At 38.2% G+C, this 27,005-nt stretch overlaps 1 protein-coding gene across 2 annotated transcripts in view; it reads right to left on the reverse strand.

The window, feature by feature from the left end:
• LOC149927228 (protein qui-1) overlaps positions 1–27,005 on the reverse strand; it is a 233,051-nt gene that overhangs the window by 35,518 nt on the left and 170,528 nt on the right. For both annotated transcript variants that reach the window (XM_090158274.1, XM_090158275.1), the window contains 2 exons: positions 12,553–12,762; positions 7,599–8,457 (listed from right to left, as the gene is read on the reverse strand). In XM_090158274.1, the coding sequence (XP_090014400.1) occupies positions 7,599–8,457; positions 12,553–12,762 (1,069 nt within the window). The remainder of the gene's footprint in view (positions 1–7,598; positions 8,458–12,552; positions 12,763–27,005) is intronic.

The raw sequence follows: 27,005 nt of genomic DNA on the forward strand, positions 1-27,005 counted from the left end.
AAATACCGCTTTATTCAAATTTGCAAACAATATATTAGACTAATCATGGAATGAAAACTTTTTTATTTTTTGCGGAAAAATACGGAAAATTTTCCGGAAAAAAGGCCTCGTTCATTTTCCGACTTACAACACTAGGATAAAACTTACAATCTTAACACTGAAGTAACAGTTCCGATTTTCCACCCAGTGCCACGTGTCAGGCTGGGATCGTACCCGGCTCCTCTCGCTGAGAAGCAAAAGCGCTAAACACTCCACTACGAAGCTAGGCACTCCATTCTACGAGCCCGAACGTATAAGGTACCTGGGTATTTACGTTACTCCAAGTACTTTTAGAACGTTCACGGGCCTTCGCTTAATCTCTCTATTATCGAGGGAAAATGGAGGATTTAATGGAGAAAGAAGCGCGAATACCATTAGACGAAAAGAACGCGCAAGGAGAGGGGGTAGACAAGCATTCCCGGCCCCCCTCGTCGAGGGACAACAGAGGGACTCCATTAAACAGATGTCAAGCAAATGCGAGCGAGACGAGAAGGATATGAGAAGGGAAGGACTTGTTCCCAGAGGCGGAACACGACCGCAGATGCGGATTCCCACCACTCGATCCCATTTCTTTTCGGAGAAGAGGAAAAACCTAGCTTATTATTATTCCAGGTACGTTGTCACCATAAAGGAATATATCATTACGCGAAAGCCCGTAGTGCCCAAACAAATTCTATAAACAGTTTATCATATATCCCTTATCCACTGAGATAAATTTCTGGCACGGAAATATTGTACCGTATTGAAATGTACCGAACTTATTTATTGACGCGAAACAAAAGTGGTATCAAAGATAATATAGAACTCCGTACCCTAGATTCGAATTCTGAGAGCTCTCTGATTGACGGTTTTGTAACGAAACGTTTACTTGACGTCCGAAAAATCGACCTTCATTGGTCGCTGCCATAGGAGCAACAAACACAAAGAGAACGCGGCTAGCCTTTAAACACGTTAGCGCAGTGTTGTGTACAAATTTCATTGGACGGGCCTTTACGCTGAACGTTTTACAATTTCCGAATTTTCCCCTTCCGACGGCAGCAGGCGCTAAAGCGTCTAACCATGAAAACTGTTCACAAGAAAATGCACGACTTTTGACGGGTTGCGTTCTCCTTGTGTGGGGTGCTGTGTTAATTTTTCCTGGGTGGCATGAAAGGCTTGCCACCACCCTCCTACACATTGTAACCCGGCCGCCTGAATTACCTTTAAAAAGTCGCTTGATGACTTAGGCCTAAGGTGGTGTCTTGGGTATTAGCCCAGCTGATTATATTATTACTTAATAAAATTTACAAAAGTAAACTGTCAGGCAATGTGAATTAGGGTAAACTAAATTTAATTTGGTTTTTAAAAACTAATTAAATTTAATTTAAATTAGGCCATAATCCTATCATGGCTATAGTCGGTTACCTTGGTAATAATGAAGCTATTTTTTCGGAGTTCCGGCAGGAAGTGGGTAAACTTTATCGACTATGCTCGAGACAGTGATTTAGAATCTACATGTAGGGTACGAGGTTTTTATTATCTTTGGTCGTATTTACTATAAAACATAAAAAACCTGTTTATTTTATCTTAAGAAATGAAATAGTTACCAAAAATTGTAGAAATAATAGACCTTCATAATCCTAAAAAATGCATTTTTTTTATGCAAATTTTACTGAAATGGTGGACTGGGAAAACTTTAATTCCTACTAACATGATCTGTAAAAAATTCCAGTGTACTTTTTTTGTTAAAACGTTTTAATTCTGTATATGTTACGGAAATATTTTGAAAGATTAGGCCTAACTGTAATTTTTACTAGCAACTGCAAAAATTACAGTTGTACTTCTGTAAGTTGAAATATACATTTAAATTTCACAGAAATAATTTAAGTTATACGACATAAGTATTTATGTAGGTACTTTTGAACCCGTAACACCTCATGATGGTTCAATATTTAAAGTTTAAAAACGAAAAATGTAAATATTTATATACTTAATTTAAAGGGAAACGGTCAAGCTTTAACCAGTTAGATAGCCCTATAGCCCATTAAAAACTAAAATTTATGGCGAAAACCGCATCAAAAAATATTGAGTGGTTAATTTTTAATAAAATAAAGAAATTTCGGGAAATCGAAAAGCGCGCGTCCGCCGCGACACCTGGTGAGAAGTCGGTGAGACACTCCCGGTTCGATTAAAATTGATAAAAAAAGCTCGCGCTGCTGTAGATGCGAAAGATTTTAGTTTTTTTAATTTGCACGCGCGGCGCGTTCCAGTTATAAGAGACCTAAGCCTAAATTGAGCGATTTCAAAAGTTGCCTAAGATGGCGGCGAAAATTCAAACCCAAGCACCTGGCGTTATTTTTCGTTTCAACTTTTTGGGCCAAAAGCTATTTTTTCAAGACGAAAAAAGGTACGTGTTACCTAGGAGCAACAAACACAAGGCGAACGCAGTTAGCCTTTAAACACGCTAACGCAGTGTTGTGTACAAATTTCATTGAACGAGCCTTTAAGCTGAACGTTTTACGGGCGAGGGGAAGGCAATTTCCGAATTTTCCCCTTCCGACGGCAGCAGGCGCTAAAGCGTCTAGCCAATGAAAAACGTACGCAAGAAAATCCACGACTTTTGACGGGTTGCGTTCTCTTTGTGTGGGGTGTTGTGTTTGTTGCTCCTAGGTGTTAGTATATTGAACGTCTTGTTAATCTTTTGATACGGAAATAAGGCCACATTTCAAAAAGCTTGGCCGTTCCCCTTTAATATGTTTTAATGTGAATATATAAATGAATAAGATAGGCATTACATGATTTTTTTCGGCCTCACATTTTTTTCCCCCCAAAATATTTTTTTGATAAGAAGAAACATGTTTTAGCCGGGATAGGCAGATGCACACTTCTCTAGCAAGATATATTTATATACTACGGATTCTATGAAACATTATTCTCCACACTGGGTCTAACATAGCTTGTTCAATAATGAGTGAATATTTATTAGAAATTATTGACAATTTATACAGTTCGTGTTTAATTTTAGATTTCCCCACCAAAAAGATATATTTAAATTTGTTGTTGATATATATTTATACACCAATTTGAATAAATGAATGAATTTCCTAACTTTGGTTCCTCTTTTACAAGGATATACGTTCACAGGATTATTTATTAGTTTTAATTTCAATTTCTACTTTTTTAACAAAATATTAAATTTAAAAATACAACTACATAATAAAAATATTTCCTAGAATATTTACGAATAAATTGTATGATACTCGGGGACAAGCGAGCCACCAGGGGATTACTAAACTGAAAATTATTTACAAGGGTATCCCAGCTTTTGAGTATGGATATTGTCACTTTAAAGCAAGTGGTGGTTCATATCTAGTTGAATTCGCTCCCACAAGATGCCGCTAGCGTAATTATCAAAACAAGCTGAGTAAGCATCAAAATCTAGCCTAAAAGGTGTGGTAAATTGGGAGCTTGTCGCGTTGATTGGCTTTTCGGAATCACGTGATTATTAACTTGTTAAACACGTGGTTTCGGAAAGCCAATAGATGGCAGACAACTCGCCTTTCGCTTTAAGTCCCGGAAGGTGCTGCCACCTAGAAGCGCCTTTAGAAGCATTTCTGTTAACTTTTTTTTAATTTAAGGATCTTGAATTCTATAGAGTGACCCAATCCCAAACCAAATGACAAGTGACTTCATACTCTACGGCTATCAACATTATTAGGCCTAATCTATCACGTTCTTTTTTACAAATACTAATTTTGAACACCGATAGATGGCACTATTACGTAGCACTTAGGTTTGGGTTCGTGTGATAGGTAAAAAAGGACTTTGTAAGCAAATCGAGGTAACCAGCGTAAAAAAGTAAACTTAAACAGTATTTAAAGTCGTGATGGACCGTTATTTCTCATCACTTTCAAACTGCAACAATGGAGTTCACTTTGGAAGAACTGGAGGATATTCATTTCGTGTACGGACTAGCGGATGGAAATGCTTTGGCTGCTCAACGTCTCTACCAGGAAAGGTACCCGAACCGGCGCATCCCCGTCTCACGGACTTTTACCAACTTCTCCGCGACTGGTATTGTTCGTTTTACAGAACAAGAACGAAGTAGGTCGACCACGGGTTTCCCGCAATGTTCAGTTGGTTTTGATCTTGTTGCGGCCTACTTCCAGGGGCTAGTAGGCCACATTTTGAAGCTCTCTGGCGCTCTTTTAACTCATCGTAGGAAAATGAGAAAAAAACAGGCATACTTCTCAACTAGAGGTCGGGGATGGTTAACTTTTATTCAATAGATAAAGCTCTCAAAATTATTCGTAAAACGTTTTGATTGAGTAATTTATAATTCTGTATAATCCGATTATATTTTTGATAAATTTGTAAAATTAATCGGAAAAACGACGTTTTTTTTCGATAAAAAGCTCAAATTTTACGAATAATACATGTTTTTTTTTTAAATATTAACCGGTAAATTTCTTTGTTTAAATTTTTCCCCCGAAAAAAATCAATTTAAACATGGTTAATGATTAACCGTCCCCGACCTCTATTCTCAACTCACCCCCTACAACTTCTTCAAATATTTTCATAACCTTTTGAAACACCCTGTGTGCGTCATGTATCTACGATATAATACGGAAACATCTAAATTTAATCCGCCTCCTTAAAAGTGAAAAAGGGATTTAACGCCAGTCGATTAAGAGGCGATTTATCAGCGCGCGGACAGAAGTAGGCATTCTTCGTCGTGGAATAGACTCATTAGAAAGAGCTCTCTCGAAACTACCTTCTTCGCGAGAGATAAAAGCGGAAGTTTGGACAAAATGAACTCCTCTTCAAAAACGGCTCAAAGTTCCGCCTGGAATGACACCCCCCGGTATAACACGCGCGTGAGATTCTCTTTAAAAATGAAGTCGTTAGAAAAGCCGGAGCATTTTCCAATCTTCAGCGTGCTAAAGGTAATCGGGATTTAGCTACGAGCTGCGTTGTTTAAACAAAGAGGTTTATCAAAATTCATTTCAGTCACGCTTTACTATAGACGGTAATACCAAAGCGGAGAGATATAGCGCGTAATATCTCGTAGGATAGAAGTAGAGCTTCGAGCCTCTTTCAGCTGGAAAATTCTTGGGAGTAAACAGTGCTTGTATTAAAAGTTTTCCCAGCTTTTAAATGAAAATTGATTGCCTCGCTTGTGAGAAGTCTTCGCGACTGTTACGGCAAGGGCTAAAACTATATGTCTAGAAAAATTGGGAAATTTTACGACGATTTTTTTTATTTGCAGGATTAAGTTAGAAATTTTCGTGGAGGATATAATTAGAGCCAAAATTCATATTTTGAACGAAGAACGGTAGTGTCGCTAAACCAGTCTTATCACCGAGATAGCGAGGTGGTGATAATCTTTTTTCGTCTGCTCTTAAAATTTAAAGACAATGGGGATGTGAGTCTTTAAAAGTCCTCTAAGCAGATGATCACTGATTATTTCGTTGGTAGTCTTAAGTTCGTAGTTCATTAAGTCCGAATAAATTGTCGATTTTTACGAGTTTCCCTAGATATCTATACAGCTTTCGATTTTATATTCGCAATCGCTTGACTTCTGACTGGGTGAAAACTCGGAACCACTCCTTTCGCGTTGAGTTTGCAAGTTCTCTCCCCACTGGTTAAAGGGGTTTTCCCCCGTGCTCTTCGGTTTTCCCTTCCATAAAAACTTGTTGAGGTTAACGGTAATAGCATATGTAACATTATTACTCATAAGTATGCTACTAGCTCTTTTTCTCACTAACGGTTTGTTTCACAGATATTGCGTCATCCGTACCCTACGTAATATTTGACGTCATATTTGATGTCATATTTGACGTCATCGAATCTCAAATGCCGTGGTGAAACAAACCGTTAGTGAAGATTTTTGAATGGAATAAAGGTTACAGTGGCATACTTATGAGTAATTATGTTACATATGGTAATAGTTAGTGTAGGGAGCTTTTGGTTCGCGTGGCACGAAGGGCGTCCCACCACCCTATTACGCAATTTAACCCGGTCACCTGAATTTAAAAGCATTATAAGTCGCTAGATGACTTGGGCCTAGGGTGGTGCCTTGGGTATTAGCCTAGTTGATTTGAAGATTTAAAGGCTGACTTCGTGAAAATGATTAAGCTTGTGTACTTTGTTTATCGGAAAATTATTGTCATAAATTGCTACTATAAATATAAAGGATAAAGGTGATAAACTAATGTTTCCAATTAGTGAATTTTAAGAATTATAAATAAAGTAGGATTTAAATTTCGCAATTAGAAAGTTCAAAGTTTCTTGAATTAAAAGGGAATATTGTTTCCGATTAACACGGAAAGCAAATATTAGAAGACTGGCGGCAGTAGGTTCCGTCGTAATTATTAAATAATTATTTTCAAGATTATGTTCCGTACTGAAATATCAGAACTGCAGAAACAGTTAAATAATTGTCTGGATCAGTAAATATTTTTGAGTAGGATTTTAATTGCAAAATTGTTAAAAAAAAAACGCCAACCGCCAAAACTATTTCCGAAACCGTTAAGAAGAAAATTATAAAAATATCTTTATGCGCTGCCAATATATCCTGATATTATGGTTGAAACATCTACGGAAATTCGCTGAAACTTTATCGTATGAAGCCATTGTGACTAGAGCTCGGAATTGTTTATTCATTATCCACAAATTTTCCGATTTATTTAAAAAAACGTTGGTAAAAAGAATATCATTTTAACTTATTTAATTATGTTTTTACGCAACCAAGCATTTATTTGAATAAAAGTGGCATTTATTTAAATAATCGTTTGTTTTATTTAAATAATAAGCTTATTAACTTTAAATTATTTAAACATTTTACAATTTTTATTCAACTATTGGTTATTTAAATAAATATTATTTAAATATCGCCGAGCTTATTTTATTCTTGGATAAAAATTAATCGAAATCCGAGCACTAATTGTGACTTAAAACGGGCGATGTCTCGAATTAAGAGCGTAGTTGGTTTGAGTTACAGCCTAATGAACTCTCTTCGAAAGGAGCCAAGCGAGTCTAATTTTGGACGAACAGGCTCTCTTAACATTGTCCTCCGCGGAGATCAAATTCGACTTGAAACGGGCCCGAAAATGAAGTTAAGCCTGCCAATATGGCCGCGCGTTCTAAATTCATTTTCTGATTAGCAACTATCAGACGCGTATGCCATCAATGTTCGTCCTGGAATTATGGAGCGGAAATATCCACGGTCGCGTAACGCGAGGCTGCCAGCAATAAGGGGCGGGCGATACCGAATGGAGATATGTAATTTAAAGCCTCGCTATAGGCTCAATCCTGACCCGGTCTACTTTACGTGCCGAAATTTGTTTTGCTAATTTGATTTTCTCGAGCGAATCCACTGATTGAAATTTATCGTAAGCTCGAACGAGTGAAACGGGATTAAAATTTTATCGTAGAAAGTTTACGAGTTTAATCTTCGAAGGCCTTTTCTGTCTAAGATTAGATTAGATTAGAGTAGACCAAGATAACGCGTCCGGTGTTCGTATATATCGCTAGCTGGCTGTTAAAGCGCTCAAAATGTGTAAAAAGCAAAAACTCACTCATTTCTTCCTTGATGCCGAACCAGCAACTTAAGGAGAACTCCGATTTCTTGTCCTCGCCTTGAATGTCGCTGACGGGTCCCTCGAAGTCGGTGGACGACAAGAGTTCCACGATTTCCGCTTCCCGCAGCCCGAAGTTGGTACACGTTAAGTAGGAGGCGAGTTTTCGAATGGTTCGGGCCCCGTAACGGGTCTCCAGTTCGTCCAAAGACAAGTTGACCAAACGTTCCAGGTCGGTGAAGACGTCCTCTTCGGTCAGTTTGGTGGAGGACATCCATTTGCGGGCCCGATGGGACAGTAATTTGACGTACAGGGGACAAACGGTGGCTTCGGCCATCCGAAGCCGGACCACCTCCCATTGTTCCGGGGTCAAGACGCGCTTGTGGTCGCGCAGGTTCGACTGCAACATGCTGACCGCTGCTGAATTGGTCAAAGGGGGAATACGGACCAAGTTATCGCTGCTGGAAATGCGACTCTTGAGCAAGGCCAAGACGGTCTCGGCTTCTTCGGCGATGGAGCACAGAATGTGAACGTTCATGGGCAGGTTCCAGGGCAGCCAACCCAGAATGGCCGCCTGATGGTTGGCCGTCGAACGCAATTGGTGCAAATTGTCCAGAATGATCACCAACTCGCTGGTCGTTGACTCGACCATTTTCAGCAGGTCTTGGAACCAGTTGCTCAATTTGCCCAACTCGAAGCTGTAATGTTTGGGCGTGATTTCGAAGCCGAAGACGAGGCTGATGTGCAGACACAGATTGCGCAGCAGCTCCGGCGTGTACATGGAACAGGGACTTTGACCCACGTGCCGCACCACGCGAACCACGTCGTTGCCCAACCATTCCGGGCAATACATCAAAACCTACGGAGAAAATTGCACAGTTAGCCACCACTATTTTGACTATCTCAGACTAGAAACGCTACTAAAATATTTACAAATAGAGTATAAATTTCCAATAGCTCTTTCTATAAAATAATATATACGCATACATTATTATTATTTTTTTCGAGCGCGCGCTTCCTAATATTTCCGCGTAGAGGGTCTCGTGCGTTTTCGCGCGAGCTCAACAAAAACCAAAATATGCGCGCGCTCTCTAACTTTAACTGCACGATAAATCTAACGTAATCACGTGACCTCTCGTATTTTATATAAAGATCTATACACTCTTTTACGAAATCGGCCATTTCATTACAGGCCTAATTTAAAATATTACAGGCAAGGGCGCCTGCACGTGCTCATCAGCTCGAGACGTCGCGTGCACTTGACCGCGTGAAGCGGCCTTGCATGCGCTATTTGAAATCAGACCCGTAATAAAATGGCAGCTCTCACAAATAAGGATATAAAAGAGTGTATTGGTGTTTCTATGAAATACGGGAGGTCACGTGTAAATGTCTTTTCTACGTCACCAGCTATAGTTACGGAAGATTTTTGAAACGCGCGTGCCAATTAAGTACTAAAACGCTTAAGCTCGTGACGCGGATAAAAACATTTTATACTTTTATTTGTTTTTGTTTTATTTTATAGAAACACCTATTAAACCCCCCCCCCCCCCATCAACGCTAAATAAACCTAGTTGTACGTACTTTCGATATCAAATTTTATTATATCAAATCAACCAATCTCTATTTAAAGATAATTCTTTTGATTTTATTGAATTTGTTTGATTTCTGAACAATTTTTGGTTTAGGGTCTAATTTATGGATTTACAATTGTATAAATTAAACTTAAATTAAATCTAATTTAAATTAAATTAACATTTAATAGTTTACTTTGCTTAGATTTACTTTGAATTGCTTTAGACTATATTTTTTCAAATTTTTTATTCCACCATTGAAATAAGGTGGTTTATTTTCGCATGTTCTCGGACTAAAAGTGTACTCTTTTCACTCTAAAACGTTTTATTCGCCTGTTCCGGGGATGATAATTACTCCGCCCCAGAAACTATTCGCTTGTTCCGGAGTATTAGGTTACTCTTTTTACTCCTTCTGAAAAGGAGGTGTAAAGGAGTAAATCGGATTTTGTCGTCTGCTAGCCATAATTTATCTGCTAAAAAGACTACAGGAAGACATTTTGGAAAAGCTTTTTTACTCCAACTCAAACTATTCGCTACCACAGAATCGGAGTAAAACGACGTCATAGCCTGGCTCTTCTTACCCTACTCCGAAATCCCGGAACAAACGAAAAGAACGAAAAACCTTAAACTTAAGAAATGATTTAAATCCGTTAACCCTGAACAAAGAACTACTAATATCTAAGCTCAGTTAAAATAATTGAAGCCTCCATGCATTTTCCAATAAAAATATTCAATTACAATATAAGAGCGACAAACGGAACCGCTTTTTGAAAGCGACCAAATGCGAGAAGTCCCATTTCATTTGAGCCGGTGGGTTTCCTGCTCTTACATCACTATTTCGGATGTCGCTATGCAAATTTCCTTTTCAATCCGCTTAAATAAAAAGCTACTCTAGGTTTTGTTCAGCGTAATAAAAAGAATCTACACATATTAGATTTCAACCTTCCATTTGGGACGCCCCGAAACTGGAGGTTGAACCTTTCGAGAGATTGTCACGTTGAGATGACAAGAGTACAAAATAGCAAAGGGCAAATGTGTTGGGGGAGAGTTGGGGGAGGAAATACGGAAGGATAACGTTAAAGGAGAAACAAAGCCAGAGAAAGCAGGATGGATCAAGAACGCCGGCAGAATTCCATCCTCCATTGTTATTTAAACTTTCAAAAGAAAATATATTTACTGTAAGGATAGCCATATACCTTGGCTGATACTTTAAGGCGATTTCCAAGCAAAGGGAGACTAACTTCCTGGGAATACGACAACAAAAGAATTGCAAATTCCTATTTCCCAACACGGCTTAGAGAAGTTGAGCAGCCGAATTGTTCACGCGAACGTCTAGTTGAACTTCGCAATGTCAAAGGTTTATCATAAGTCCTTTCTAAAGCGTAGTCTTTTTAAGATGCGACAAAACTGAACCACGGTTTCCAATTTCATTGGCTGTGGATTACGTCATCCTATTTCTTTTCCGTGGTTTATGAAAATCGTAAATTGAGGGCTAAGCCTAATTTTTCGCGTTGTTCTGTTTAATTTAGGTTAAAGTTGATGGTTAGGTTAAGATGACTTAGCCCAGTAACCTTTTGTAATAAATTTATTTAAAGATAAACGTGAAACTGGAGCTTGAATATTAGGATAAGATTAAGTTAGGGTTAGATTAAGGTTAGGTTAAGAGTAGGTGCAGGTTAGGGTTAAATTAAGGTTAGGTTAAAATTATGTTAGGGTTAGACTAAGGTTAGGTTAAAAAATGTTAGGGTTAGATTAAGGTTATGTTAAAATTATGTTAGGGTCAGATTAAGGTTAAACTAAGAGTAGGTGCAGGTTAGGCTAAGAGTAGGTGCAGGTTAGGCTAAGAGTAGGTGCAGGTTAGGCTAAGATTAGGTTAGGTTAAAATTATGTTAGGGTTAGACTAAGGTTAGGTTAAAAAATGTTAGGGTTAGATTAAGGTTATGTTAAAATTATGTTAGGGTCAGATTAAGGTTAAACTAAGAGTAGGTGCAGGTTAGGCTAAGAGTAGGTGCAGGTTAGGCTAAGAGTAGGTGCAGGTTAGGCTAAGATTAGGTTAGGTTAAAATTATGTTAGGGTTAGACTAAGGTTAGGTTAAAATTATGTTAGGGTTAGATTAAGGTTATGTTAAAATTATGTTAGGGTCAGATTAAGGTTAGGCTAAGAGTAGGTGCAGGTTAGGCTAAGAGTAGGTGCAGGTTAGGCTAAGAGTAGGTGCAGGTTAGGCTAAGATTAGGTTAGGGTTAAATTAAGGTTAGGTTAAAATGATGCTAGGGTTAGTTTAAGGTTAGGTTAAGAGTAGGTGCAGGCTAGGCTAAGATTAGGTTAAGGTTAGGTAAAGGTTAGGTTAAGATTAGGTTAAATTAGGCTAATATATACTAAGGTCTTTTGGTTATAAAATTACTTTGAGTTGCCAGAAAACTTTTGAGCAACGAAAATTGGGAACCGCTGCTACGTTTAGGCACATGTTCTTTTGAAGGTAATGACTAAAGAATTCACTTCCTGACCATGGACTGACGACTATGGGCCTGATAGTGTTTGTTAACCTTGAAAGACTAGAGCCGTTTGCTAGTCTGACTAAATAACGACGCTTTAGAAAATACGTATGCAACGTTAATTGATTAATTGTCACTGGTAAATATGAATCACTTGACTTAATTTATTCGGTTTAAGATTCTATTGTAAATACAAATGTTAAACCGGCCAAATTTGAAATTCAAGACAACGGTTTATTGCGCGATAATATCACTGTCGCTCGATTGAAAGGAGTAAAACTCTGGAGTCGTTTTGTAAAACAATTTGAATGCCAGCCGGAGAATATGGGATGCCAACAAAGGGGGTAAGCACCGACACTTCTATGGCGCTTGCAACGACAGCTGGTGAATTGGTGCCTTTGACGCTATTTTTAACGTTGTCCACCCCCTTTTTGTCAACCCCTAATTCTCCGGACAATAGGGGATGCCAACAATGGGCGACAACGACCGCTGACGCTCCCTTGGACGACGTCACGTCCTAAAAAACCGAATGTCAACCCCTTTTTTCAGCCCCCATTCTTCCGCAGACATAACACCAACCTCCTTATGGTCAGACTCAAACATGATCCCACAGATATTACACCTCCTTACTTTTTCTCCACGCTTCGTTTAAATTTCAGCGAAGGTTCGCTTAACCTATTTATTCCAGTCGCGTTTGTTGGAATTAGGAAGAAATAGCGGGGCTTACGAGCGTCCATACTAATTTCTCCCTTTCCGGAAACGCGGCAAATTGAATGAATATAGGGAAGTAAGGGGGAATTGGGTTACTGCCAAGGCTTATAGGAAATAACGCGTCGTTTGTGGGTGGACACGATTCAACGATTAAAGAAGACAAGGAGGGAACTGAAATACCTGCGAGAGCAGAGTGGATTTGCCGCATCCCTCTTTGCCAGTGACAATGATGGGCGTGTGCCGCAGTCGGTTGCTGTCGTCCGCCACGCACATCAGCTCCTGGATTTGCAACAAGGGCCCGCAGTCACTGTCCAGACATTGAGACACTCCCAACACCCTCAGGTGCTGACGGCAATTGCACAAGTGAGTTTGAGATTCACGAACCACTTCCTGAGCGGGAACGAAATAAAAATTTAACTTTTATTATAAAAAAATTATTTGGTTTAGAGAATGATAAATTCAAATATATTTCACACGACGTCTGCAAACGTATTAACTACCACAGACGGGTATAGATGGATAAAAAAACCATTCAAATATTGTAACTGTCAAAAACTGGGTCTATCTTTAGATCCTAGTACACGCATTTTATTAAACATGGCTGCCCTTCAAAACATATTCACGATCGGATCCTAGTCATAGCATAAGTAATAATAATAATAATAAGTATGACACTTCCTATTGCTTTATTGCTAATTTTCTAACCGAACGTTTTTTCGGCACTGATACTCTCTTCAAGCTATGACTTGGACTCACGACTAACCGTTTTGTATGACTACTTTTTGATAACAATTTAAGCCTAATATCAGAGAGCACGTTCTGGAGTCGCGAGGGGCTTTGGCTTTGTTTTGAAGCCCGCGTGGGAATCACGCGTGATAAAAAAAACATGAGCTCGTGGCGCCGAGAAAAACTTTTTAAATTTTTATCATTTTAGCCTAATATTCCGCCTATCTATCGGAAACCAGATATTTCGCCTTAGCGGAGGTCTCGCTTATTTTAGACACTAGAGGGCTCTGTGCCGAGAAAACATCTTGATTACGCAATAACTATTAAAATCAGTTTGGTTGTAAATCTCGGTAATTGTCATTATGTTACGTATAGTCATAGTCTTATACTTGGTATTTGTTTGTAAACTTCAATGGATTATCGATAATTATTTTCAATAAACTGAAATAGACGGAAAACCATCATGGATTCAAAATAAATCAGTTTAAAGGTAATAACATCTTTATTTTGATTAACGTTGAAGGTCTAATTTGAAATGAAACCAAAATTAACGTTTAAAAGAGCCTTTGGATTTGTTATAGCAGACGTATTTTCGAAGATATAATTTTAACGGAAAAAACCTTGAAAATAAATATTGTTTCGGCCATAGGCGGCACTAGCGTCAGGTCTACGTCACACCCCCTCCCCCTTTTCAAACAAAACCGGGAAGAGGACTGGCGAACTTTTTTTTTAACCGTCTATAGAAAAGCTCCAAATCGCGATAGTTTTGTTTAGAGAATGATAAATTCCGAAGAGAAAATGACTTTGAAAATATCTCCCATCTTATATTTCATATGAGGTTTGCATACGATAAAACTACCACCAAGGGGCTGATCTCTCGGCGTAATCGGTGTACAAGCCTGTAGCTTTGACTGCACTAAAATTATTACGAAAATGATTACAGATTTAGTACTGTCAAAGGCTGTACTCATTTTTGTACTCCCGTAATCGGTGTACAGATTTTTAGGAAGTGGTTAGCCCCTCGACTGGAAAAAGCGGGTGGAAAAAACCAAATTTTTCCGCGGTTTTTTCCACCTATTGTTTTCCTGTTAGAAACCGTGTGGAAAATTGTACTTCCATGGTTTTTCCACCTCTAGTGGCAAAATTCAATAAAAATAAATAATAAAAGCAGTATATTCTTCTATTCTATTCACTCTTCTTCTGGCCTTTTTCATCTCTCCTATTTGCAATGACCAAATTCGTCACTTAATAGATATATCAATGATTATTTTAGCATGAAAAGGGATTTTGCCACTTTTTTTTCCGGTTTTTACCAGTTTTTGCCAACCCCGGGCTGATCACTGTCCGTAATCGGCTTACAAGACTGTACTATAAGTCACTGATGACTTGGCCCTTGCATCGAATTTGTATATTTTAATCATAAAGAATAAATTAAACTTGAACTCGTATAAACTTGAAAGTTATTACGTAATCGATTACAAATTTACCACTATCAAAGGCTGAACTCGCTGTAATCGGTGTACAGAATTTAAAGAAGTGGTTAGCCCCTCGACTACCACAGACGGGTATTATAGCTTCATTTACAAAACGAATTAACTAAGTTAAAAAGTGACATAATTACCAAAAGTGTGTCAATCGGACATATTTCTTAATGAATGTTAGGAGCGAAATACAAGTTGGGGGGGGGGGGAGAAAGTAAGGTATGCCTTGGGGAGGGAAAGAAGTTAAAACCAACAAATAACGCCTCGTAGTGAGGAACGGAGGAACTAAGTAGCACTGGTCAAAGTTTGTGTATTTTTTGAGTTTTCGTCGTTCTGTATAGATGCTATCGTCATCTACCTACGATATAATACCATAGACTAAAAAAGATCCAGAAAGCTAGCGACAATAAATAGTCTTTTATGTGGTTGATCTCGAGTTGAGCATTCATTAAACCTTTAGCATACAAAAGTACAAGGATTGTCACTCTTTTGGTAATTATGTCACTTTTGCTAAGTCTTAATATTTGATAATATTTAAGGTCCTTGTGTTAAAAGGAACCACCTATGGACTGCATTGTAAAGGATGATCTACTTATTCGCCAATTTTATCATCCTACGGATAACACGACTGTTACAATATTCGCACCACCATCTATAGGCTTTAAAAATAACTATTAAGATGGTACTTGTCGTAAACAATGTGAAGCCTAAGCTGACGTCATAGGTCACCGAGGTCACACTAAGATATCACGTCAAAGTACCATCCTCGTTTGATTTTTGGTCTAACTGCGCATGTGTCGGATATTATTGAAACTGATTTATTTTCATTTTCAAAGCGTTTTAAGTTTCGCTAAGCCTCGTCTTCAAATCGTTGCGAAGTGAGCTGATGTAAATACATCCCCGTTAGTATAGTGAGCAAAGTCGCTACCAGGTGGTGCTATTTTATAAATTTTGGTCGTCACTATGAATAAACTAAGTAATACAAATTGCATCCAATGTTATTATATTATTATTTATAAAACGTATAGTTTAAGTCCAGCCCATTTCTTCGGTTGCTGTCGTAGCCTTCGACAATCCTAGTGTACAGGTATATAGTTTCTGGCGAAAACTCATTAAAAATAGGCAAAGGCATACTAGCGACGTCAGGCCTCGTTCATTTCGGCTACGGAGGGAGCTCGTTACTTAAAAATACTCATTACGTCGTCGATGCGAAAATTTAAGACTGAGAAATCCAATTTCATAGGAGAACGCTGGGCAGAACGTCTTAAAAACTTTCGAAGTTTAAAGGGGAAAGGGGAAAGGGCGTGTTGGGGTGGTGTCGGGGGAAAGAGGCCTCGCAGGAGACGCGCTTTCCTCAAATTGAAGTTTTGCCCGACGACGTGCGAGATTTGAGCGGGCTCCGACTAATAACACCCCCGAAGAGACGGCGACGCTCATTAGCGGCTCTTGTTGTAATTATCGTCATCATATTTTACAATCTCTACCATCTCTACCATCTCTACCATCTCTGTACGCCGACTATACCCAGTTGCAGGCTAAGAAAGGCAAAATATCTAGTGCATTTGGCGGAAAGATACTAGCATGAATACGCGTTTTCATAAAATCCGGCTATGTTGTTTCCCCCCCCCCCGAAAAAAATTGCCCCCTCAGTCTTTGATGGGAGTTCGGTTCAGTACGTTCCAGTTCTAAAACCGTCGGCGCGACTCGCATGAATGTACGTCAATAAGCTGGCAAACATGTTTCCCGAAAAATCAATAAAAACCAAAGACTACAGACGGTTACATGTCCCTTCCTAGAGTATACCACCTCTTACGTTGTTCTTTGATGGGGACTTTATGAAAACACCTAATATCCGGTAAATTGTCGGCGGGAATTTCGAATTTCGCCAATTTTCTGTTGAGTTCGTAAAGGTTCCTACGTGTGTTATATTAATCCATTTTAGAAAGGTTAATTGCGTAAAATTCAAAGTGATCAATAAATATTTAATGTAGATTAATTACATAATTATAGCACATTTTTAGTATAACCATAGAATAGCCCAGTCACATAGAGTGGAAGGCCCTATGGAAGCGCATGAAACATTAATCCTAAGGGACCAACTTGTGGATAAACTCGACAAAAATGCCCAACACTGGATGTATATTCCGACGAATAGCGAGGGGGTAACTGTTTCGCACCCCACAGAGCTCTGCTGAGTACGCTACCATTTTTATGAACTCTAGCAAAATTTATGTCGACCAACTTTTAAGGATAGAAACGCTCGAACGAACCAAGTACGAGGTCCCTTTTTCTCTGCATTATTAAAGTTATGTTCCCATTTAACCCAATTTTACCTTCTCCCAAAGTTATCAGTTCTCCCAAAAACATGGTGTCACATTTGTCCCAATTCCATTTCTCCGAACCGGAGTTCATTTAACCCAAAAATTTGTATTCCCATTTTTCCCAACGATCAAGTTTCCCAAAAAAATTGATTCCCATTTCTCCCAACGATCAATATTCCCAAAAATATGGATTCCCCTTTCTCCCAATCATTATTTTCCAAATATATGGAAATTGCGCGGTTTTAGATCTCATCGGTACGAGTCGATATGTCGAAAAAAACACAGCGTAACATTTTGACGGCATTATATTTTTTGACGACATTGTCTAATAAAATAGGAAGGGGCCCAAAACGAGAAATTTACGGGTGTGTTTACTCAAGACTTTTTATATTCTCACCGCATTTAATTATTACCCGTTTTCTACTCAAATGACTTGGCGTTAGGTTAGGTTAGGTTAGGTTAGGTTAGGTTAGGTTATATTAGGTTAGATTCATGTTTATACCAAGTGTAATTTTGGGACAAATGGGATTTGGGATAACTATTTTGGGACAAATGGGATTTGGAATAACTATTTTGGGACAAATGGGATTGGGACAAATAGGATTGGGAGAAATGGGAATTGGGAGAAATGGGAATTGGGAGAAATGGGATTGGGAGAAATGGGATTGGGAGAACTATTTTCTGCGAAATGGGGGTAAACCGATAAATATAGTCCCATGTTTTTAATTTTTTATCCAGATTTTGTATATTACCTTTTAGACCAACTTGTTTATTTCACGTCTCGAAAACAAGACGTTGCGTACGAAAAGTGTTAACAAGTTTCGCTGATAGCCTTGCACTCTACGTGAGTGGGTTACTCTATGGTATAACGCTCATAAACAGCCAACGAATCGCATATTTATATAAGTCAACGTGGTAATCTCGGCACTACCCGTTCTATACTTACCCTGGACTCGCGAAACGGAATTTTTTAAGTATATCTCACTTTTTGTACTAAAGTTAAATTATTAAATCTTATCTATGTTAATTAATAAATTGTCATTTTGAATTATAACTCAATAGACAGTATTTTCCAAAATTATGTAACGCGCGCAGGTATATTTAGAAATTCTACCGTAAATAGGCCAAATTCTAAATTCCCGCTGCCGATATACCGTAAATTCGTGCTAGTATCTTTCCGCCAAATGTACTAGATATTTTGCCTTTCTTAACCCGCCACTGCTCGAGAGCCAAGGCTTAGTCCGGTCCGAAACTTACACCAAGAATATATTTAAGATAGCGAATAATACGTAGTCGCCTCTATACCCTGTGTTTTCATGATACCCGGAAGACAATCTCCGCCCACATGGGGAAAGAGAATGCGATCGTATCAGAGTGTCGTTCCCCCCTTACCGACATAAAAGATGGAAAGATTACACTAGGAAAGGCTGAGGGGCGTGGTTTTAAAACAAGGGAATCACGAGACGAAAAAGTATGAAATAATTAATTTAGAGAGCTTTAATAAAAATTCCGCCAAGGACTTCGCCGTCTCGAGGGGCCTCAAATAATATTTACAACATAAAATAGCTTAGAGGGCCTCCAAGGTGCTTAATCCGCCACTGCTGTTGCTCGCCTATTATCTTTTAACATAAATACGTTATCGATCACACTATACGAAAAACTAGTTAAATATAAATCTTATTCGCTAAAATATTAAAAGGTGCAATATAAAAGATTAGAGTTCACAGACCAAGCCATAATATAAGGCCAGTCTTTCCTATTTCAAAATTGCGAGACGTCAGAAGGATATAACAAATGGGATAAGGTGGCGCCATCCATTTTGAATAAAAGAAATTAAAAACTTATCCAAAATCCAATTTATCCGCTTAAAAATACGTGGGTGATTCGAATACCTTTCAAGCAGACTGATTTGAATTTAACAAAGTGTTCGAATATTCTCCACCAAACAAACGAGAAAGAAATGCGAATTTAAAGGGGGAATTTTCTCGTTTTCAATCCACGTTTAAAGGAGAAAGATAAATTAAAAAGAAAAGGGAGCTGCTTCTGGTAGGCAACAATGACAGATCGTTCCTGGGCAAATGGCCGCTTCTACCTTAGGCTCATCTTTCAATTCGAAATGGACCCGCGTTGGATCCAAGATCGATTACCTACCCTCTAAAGAGAGTTCGAAGCGCGAAGATAAAGAAATAGTTGAACAGGGGTGCGAGAACTCCGAGAGAAAAATTACGAGATGGCCATTGAAGAATAATGAAAGGAAATTCAGAAATTATGCACTAAAATCGCATTTATATTATCAATTACTATTTGATATTTATATTCATAAAGGATGATAAAATACGCGAAAAGGTAGATTAGTCCATAATTAAAAGGGATAATATAGCTAAATCCTAAACAAATTTGAAGAAATTAAAAAACTTACAAATAACTCGTACCAATAGGTCTTCGAGCAAACAAAAAACGCGAAACTCGGATCAAATAGATCTTCGAGTAATAAACTAAATTAAAAATAAATAAAATAGCCAGAAATTCCAACGGTAGACCGGTTTCGTTCTATTTGGAACTCATCAGTACCGTGCGGGAAATCTGGCTGGCGACTGTCAAATCTAAAAGAGAAACTAAGCCTAAACATTAAAAATTTCAAAACGCGTTGCATATAGCAACGGAAAGCCGAAAAGGGGGGGGGGGGGAGTGTGGTGGAGAATAGTAAATACGATAAGTTAAGTTAGTAGAAACCACCACAGTCCATAGGTGGTTTCTTCTAACTGAACACTACTTTTCATAATATTTCTTGGGTCATTTTTTAATATTAGTATTCTAGTTTGTTAAGTTTTGAATAAAATGTGGATTTTTACGCGTTTCTTTCGTATTATATACAGGTTTCTATTTTATAATCGCAATATATAAAAACGTGTTGAAGGTTTTACCAAGCCACCTGATTTAAAGGCACTAAAAGTCGCTCGATCACTTGGGCTTAAGGTAGTGTCTTGGGTATTAGCCTAGCCATACGTTTCGGGGGGGGCATGTGCCCCCTGTGCCCCCCCCCCGGCTACGCCACTGGTCAAACTATTTTACGCCTGCTTCATTTATACTCGATCTAATCAGGATTTCACGACAATTTCATTTCCCGTCAAAATATTCCTAATTTCATGACGACTTTACTTCTGATTAAACTATTCGGGATTTCGAAAAGACTTAGCTTGTGATCAATCTATTCGGAGATTTCGAAACGACTTAACTTGTGAGCAAACTATTCGGGATTTCGAAACGACTTAACTTAAAATTGTGATCAAACAATTCGGGAGTTCATGACGATTTTACTTGTGATCAAACAATTCGGGATTTCGAAACGACATGTGATCAAACAATTCGGGATTTCGAAACGACATGTGATCTAACTATTCGGGATTTCGAAACGACTTGTGATCAAACTATTCGGGATTACGAAACGACTTGTGATCAAACTATTCGGGATTACGAAACGACTTGTGATCAAACAATTCGGGATTACGAAACGACTTGTGATCAAACAATTCGGGATTACGAAACGACTTGTGATCAAACAATTCGGGATTACGAAACGACTTGTGATCAAACTATTCGGGATTACGAAACGACTTGTGATCAAACTATTCGGGATTACGAAACGACTTGTGATCAAACAATTCGGGATTACGAAACGACTTGTGCTCAAACTATTTGGGATTTCGAAATGACTTGTGCTCAAACAATTCGGGATTACGAAACGACTTGTGATCAAACAATTCGGGATTACGAAACGACTTGTGCTCAAACTATTTGGGATTTCGAAACGACTTGTGATCAAACAATTCGGGATTTCGAAACGACTTGTGATCAAACAATTCGGGATTTCGAAACGACTTGTGATCAAACAATTCGGGATAACGAAACGACTTGTGATCAAACTATTTGGGATTTCGAAACGACTTGTGATCAAACAATTCGGGATTTCGAAACGACTTGTGATCAAACAATTCGGGATTACGAAACGACTTGTGATCAAACTATTTGGGATTTCGAAACGACTTGTGATCAAACAATTCGGGATTTCGAAACGACTTGTGATCAAACAATTCGGGATTACGAAACAACTTGTGATCAAACAATTCGGGATTACGAAACGACTTGTGCTCAAACTATTTGGGATTTCGAAACGACTTGTGATCAAACAATTCGGAATTTCGAAACGACTTGTGATCAAACTATTCGGGATTTCAAAACGACCTAACTTATGATCAAACTATTCGGGATGTCATCATGGGAATTTGGGGTAGGATCGTCATCCAAGCCAATAATTAAACAGTTGGCATCCTCAGCGTGTTTACCCCTTTTTTGTAAGCCATTTTTAACCCGCTGTCATTACAGTGAAGTAGTTAAAATAGTTAAAACGCTTTTATAGTGCCATTCTTGACATTTTCTCGATTAGTAATTTTGAATAACTAGTTTGACCACCAAATTTGTCGAAACTAATAGGCAGTAAATTAATCACTGTGGAAAGTAAACATCGGTAAACTTTTTTCGGTTCGGTGAGCGATTTTTGTGTTAAAAATTTGACTGAGATACGCGACTATTTGAAATTCAACCAATGAAATCAAGGTATTCCGTGACGTCACTGACGCGGTAACTTTGAAACCTTTGACCCGTCGTCCGCTGACTATATAATATTGCTATTATCGAAATAGCAGACATAAATAATTTTAAGCGGCTAAACCTAATTTTTAAATTACAACCGGAAACAGTATAGCAGACGATAAGAAAAACTACGAATAATCTCATTAGAAGAACACAAATCGTTAGCCCTCGTGTGGACAATTTTCGTACTATCGCAACCCACAAAAATTGAATATAACTCATTGGTGGAAAGCCGTGAACAGGGTAGGGTGACCAATAAAATGGTGTATTGGATATGGAAAACTAATTTGGCACCAATAAAATTGCATAGTTTGAACTAGTGTTGTTAATTTTCTGGAAAAATAAAATGCGGAAAAATTTTCAAAAAATTTTCCGTAAATCTTAAAAATAAAAAAATTAAACATAAACTACTTTTTAAGGGTTTTTAATTATTTTAAAAACTTTTTATCGATATAAAACGTCTAATAACAGTAAACATACTACAAAACATCAATAGCGTTACATTGTTAATCAGTTTAAACCTAGTCTTGAGGTTTAGGTTTACTTTTAGATTTGAAAAAAAATTGGCGAAAATGCCGCTTTATATAAATTTGCAAACAATATTAGACTAATCATGGAATGAAAACTTTTTTCTTATTTTTCTCGGTAAAATACGGAAAATTTCCGGTCATTTTCCGACTTACAACACTAGTCTGAACCGTACTTCATAGGTTCAAATTGATAGGTCAAACCAACGCTAGAAACCTTGTTGGATTTCGATGGACGCATTAACATGTCAAACAGACAACAATAGGATTTGGGCGTGTGGGCGTGTTAAAATAGACAAACCCATCGCTAACAAGCAGCTAGAGCAATATTTAACAATTGGCGTCAATTCGAACCAATTAAGGCAAACCGGAATAGATAAATCTCGGGAATAAAATAGATGTCGACACCAGCGTCACGAAGACGTTATTGAACCCTATTCTCCGGTGGAGGTAGGACATCCGCTACCCCTTATTGGAAAGAGCAGTCAACTGAGGCTGGTCTCGAATGTATTAAGTAAGAAGACGACACTATTCCGATCGGGGATTCTCCGCGAGAAGAGATAAAAGATAGCGAACTGCGATTGAGACAGACTCTCGAGCAGGAAACAAAAGGATGGAGTCCGTGGCGTCATCTGCCGCCGAAAGAAGAATACGAAAAGGAGAGGAATCCTTTAATAAAGATAAACAGCTGAAAAGGGAAAACACGCCAGGGCAGCCAATATTCCGAGACAGAAAAGCAAAAATGAAGATTTATTTATTCTTTTGGCCATAGACCGACTGACATAGAATAAACGCAACCGGGGTATGCTTTCCTAAAAGGTAGAAAAATCTTTATAAAAGCACCGTTCTAAAAATAACTCGGTATCATACTGAAAATCACCTTTGAAGCGTAGTGCCCGAGGGGTAAGTCACTCTGCGAACTCGGTGTACACTGCCGTACCTTTGACAGTACTAAATGGAACTCGCGAACTCTTGAAAATATGTACCTTTAACAGTGCTAAATGCACGAACTCGGTGTACAGATTATCTGAGACTGTCTTACCCCTCGGTAGTGCCTCAACACCAAACCTATACAGGGTGTTTCAAAAGGTTATGCAAATATTTTAAGGAGTTGTAGGGGGTGAGTTGTGAAGTATGCCGGTTTTTTCCACATTTTCCTACGATGACTTAAAAGAGTGCCAGAAAGCTTCAAAGTGTGGTCTACTAAAGCCGCTGGAAGTAGGCTGCAACGAGCGCAAAACCAAGCAGTAGGGACTTTAAATACTGTTTAAGTTTACTTTTTTACGCTGGTTACCTCGATTGGTTTACAAAGTCCATTTTTACCTATCACACGAACCCAAACCTTAATGTTCGCGTTTCCCTGCTGCTTGGTTTCGCTCTTGTTGCAGCCTACTTCCAGCGGCTTTAGTAGGCCACACTTTGAAGCTCTCTGGCACTCTTTTAACTCATCGTAGGAAAATGGGGGGAAAACAGGCATACTTCTCAACTCACTCCCTACAACTCCTTCAAATTTTTGCATCACCTTTTGAAACACCCTGTATACTATAATGCCTTACAAGGTAAAAATACACCACACTAAGATACACCAGAAGTATAATATCATAATATTTATCCTCGATATTATCAAAAGTCTATCATAAACTCACCAAAGTGAAGGTCTGGCATAAGGTTTCACATTAACAGCTTTGTTAACTTGTGCGAAAAGGAAATTGTTACCAATTTTCATCAATTAAAAATGATCTTGCACAGTAATTTTTAAGCAAAAGACATTAGTCGTTAATAAGCTAATTTTACCTTACTTTATGTAACCTAAATTAAACTCGAAGTGTTGTCTCAAATTCAAAATATTTAATATTAGGGTAGCCACCAAGGGCATAGAGCCAATTTAATTTGGGTCGGCGTCGGCGTTTCGCGAAAATAACGCGGCGGCGGCGCGGCGCACCGATTGTTCCAAAATTTGGTGGTGGCGGCGTGAAGGGGCCAAAGTTCATCCCCCCTTTTTAAAATTTGGAACAATAACTCCAAAATGTTTTTGAAGGAAAAAAAATAAAGTTACCCTGAAAATGTCAAAACAATTCGGCAGCGCGCTGAAAAGTAAATGACTCGGCGGCGGCGGTTCAGCGCCAGATAAAATATCGGCGGCGGCAGCATTGGATCGGCGGCGATAGGCTTTACAAGTTGACTTAAGCCTGGGTGGTACCTTGGGTATTAGCTTAGCTGATTATTATTTTTGATTATTTATTCTAATATTTTTCTTAAATGTACAAGTCTTATTTTCTAAATTTGTCGCAAAGTATGAAAGAATAATTCATAAATTATGCAAAATTTAAAGCTTGAAAATTCAGTTTATCTTAGCATTAAAAACTTGTGATTTACCATCTTTATTAATATTTTGCGAAGTAGGCTATGAATACTCTATCTAAAATTGAAATATTCGAAGAAGGTTAATTATTTGGTTTCAAACTGCTATGTTTAGATATGATAATGGGTCTCATAGATTTGCTTTAAATCTAAAATAATAGATGAGAACGTAGCCAACGAAATAGTGCTAATAAACAAGATAGTTTAAAATCAGGGAATTTTCAAGCTCTACATTTATCGCAAAATATGTCCACAATTATTCATTTTGGTAAGACTCCAACATTGAAAATAACAAAATAAGTATTACGCTATTAATTTCCGTTCAGAAACGTTAATTTTTAGATTTCTTTTCAATAATGTAAGTATTTAATTTTAATTTTGAAATTGTTTCATTTTCCGATAATGATAAATAGTGGTAAATATTGGTAATAATTATATGTGAAATCAAGAAAATAATTCAAAAAAGAAATATCTTAGAAGATTTTTAACGTTATTTTCATTACTTTACAAGTTTGATCCAAATCTTAAAGGTTTTATCTCCATAAATGTACGTTTAAGTTTTAAATACTATTAGTAATTCATGAAAGTATATTACTTACCATTATCTACTATTATTTACTTCTGTTCCCCATTTTATACTATAATGTTCTTTACCACATTATTTACCGCCTGTTAAATACCACCTCCGAACCCTACTCGCCTCTGATGAGAGACAATTTATTTGAACGTTAATCTAACAATTGAACGCGATGTTGAGAGGTGTTCGTACCCCATCTGGTGGCAGAAAACGTCACTAAACATTCACACGGTTTTTCCCTTAACGCCTAGATGAAAATATCAGAAATATATTTTATCTACTATTTTGATGTAACTTTTAATGACTTCAAAGAAATGGTTATGAAACTGTCATTATCGTTTATTCCCATTCGACCGAAATCCCATTCGACCGAAAGAATTTTAAAATGTAACCCAATTGGCGGGGTGATTTGGTATTTTATTTATAAGGTATGTACTATCGAAGATCCATGTTTAGGTTAGGTTAGGTTAGGTTAGGTTAGGTTAGGTTAGGTTAGAGTTGGTTAAGTTTACTATTTCAGTTTTGGTTCAGTTACTTTTCTTGACTAGGTGAAGATAAAAATATAATTCATGCTCATTCCAAAAGCCAATTTATATAGCAGCGTTCGGTCGAATGGGACACATAAAAGCGTTCAGTCGAATGGGACACATAAAAACCGCACGTTTCGGCGGAATTCGGTCGAATGGGACACCTCAAAAACCGCCTTCGGTCGAATGGGATTTCGGTCGAATGGGACTATAGCGTCATTATAGCTAAGCCACCTTTTTGCGTCTTGCCTATAAACGTGGGTGTGAATGGTAGGCCGGATGCGGTCAGTGAAGAAGGATTTGGGAAGCTCCGGGAGGTGAGATACGCGAGGAACGAAAGCGGAAACGTCGTCGAAACAAAAGATTTATCTACTCCAAATCCAGGTGACCCGTGACCGGCGAAAAGCCAAAGGATGACCTACGTATTTTATCGCTCTAAATCTCAGGTAACGGAGCGAAACCAACGGCACATACGCGGCCGGATGATCACAGTTTGAGAGCAAATCAGGAGAGCGCGCGAGATTTATAACGGCGGGCCACCTTTATACTCGATACGGCGGTAGATGGCGCAACGAATAAGCCGATCTCTTTCGATTTGTATTCGGCTCACTATCGCCGAAGTCATTCTCCGCCCGGCCAAACGATAAGATAATAGTAAAATCGATTGCCAGGAAAAAGAAAAGGCGACAGAAGGCGCCAAACAATGACCGGAAATCTTACCTTTTCATACCCTACTAATACCGTAAGTAACGTACTAAACGTAAGTGTGACAACCAATGGTTTTGGTCAATGTTAGTCTGTCCAGTTATCGGAAATCGGAATATTGTGAAAAATAATAATTAATAATAATTAGCTAGGCTAATCCAAGGCACCACCTTAAGCCTAAGCGAACGTTTTAAAGTACTTCAGAACTTTCCAGACGTTCCGTTAAGTACTTTTAATATAAAGCAAAAGAGAGACTTAGCACTCAATATTACGAACGCGAACGTTTAAACGACCTCGGTATTTTCCAGACGTTGATTTAAGTACTTTTAATACAAAAAATAAATAGTTTAAAAAGCCAATATTAGCGTTATTTCAAGTACTTTTAATATAAAAGAAAATAAACAATAATAATAATAATTATAATAATCTGCTAGGCTAATACCCAAGGCACCACCTAAGACCTAAGTCATCAAGCGACTTTTAAAGCCATAAATTCAGGTGGCCGGGTTACAATGCGTAGGAGGGTGGTGGCAAGCCCTTCATGCTACGCGAGCAAACAGCTCCCTACACTAACTATTACCGTTAACCTCAACAAGTTTTTATGGTAGGTGAAACCGAAGAGCTCGGGGAACAAACCCTTAAACCAGCGGGGAGAGAACTTGCAAACTCAACGCGGAAGGAGTTGTTCCGAGTTTTCTCCCAGGAAAGATTCCCATTAGATTGTAATAAAGATCTAAATAAACCTTATTTATTGCGCG

Source organism: Leiobunum rupestre, chromosome 9 (genome assembly GCF_980474605.1).
Source record: "Leiobunum rupestre chromosome 9, qqLeiRupe1.1.hap1, whole genome shotgun sequence".
In the NCBI taxonomy this organism is placed as follows: domain Eukaryota; kingdom Metazoa; phylum Arthropoda; class Arachnida; order Opiliones; family Sclerosomatidae; genus Leiobunum; species Leiobunum rupestre.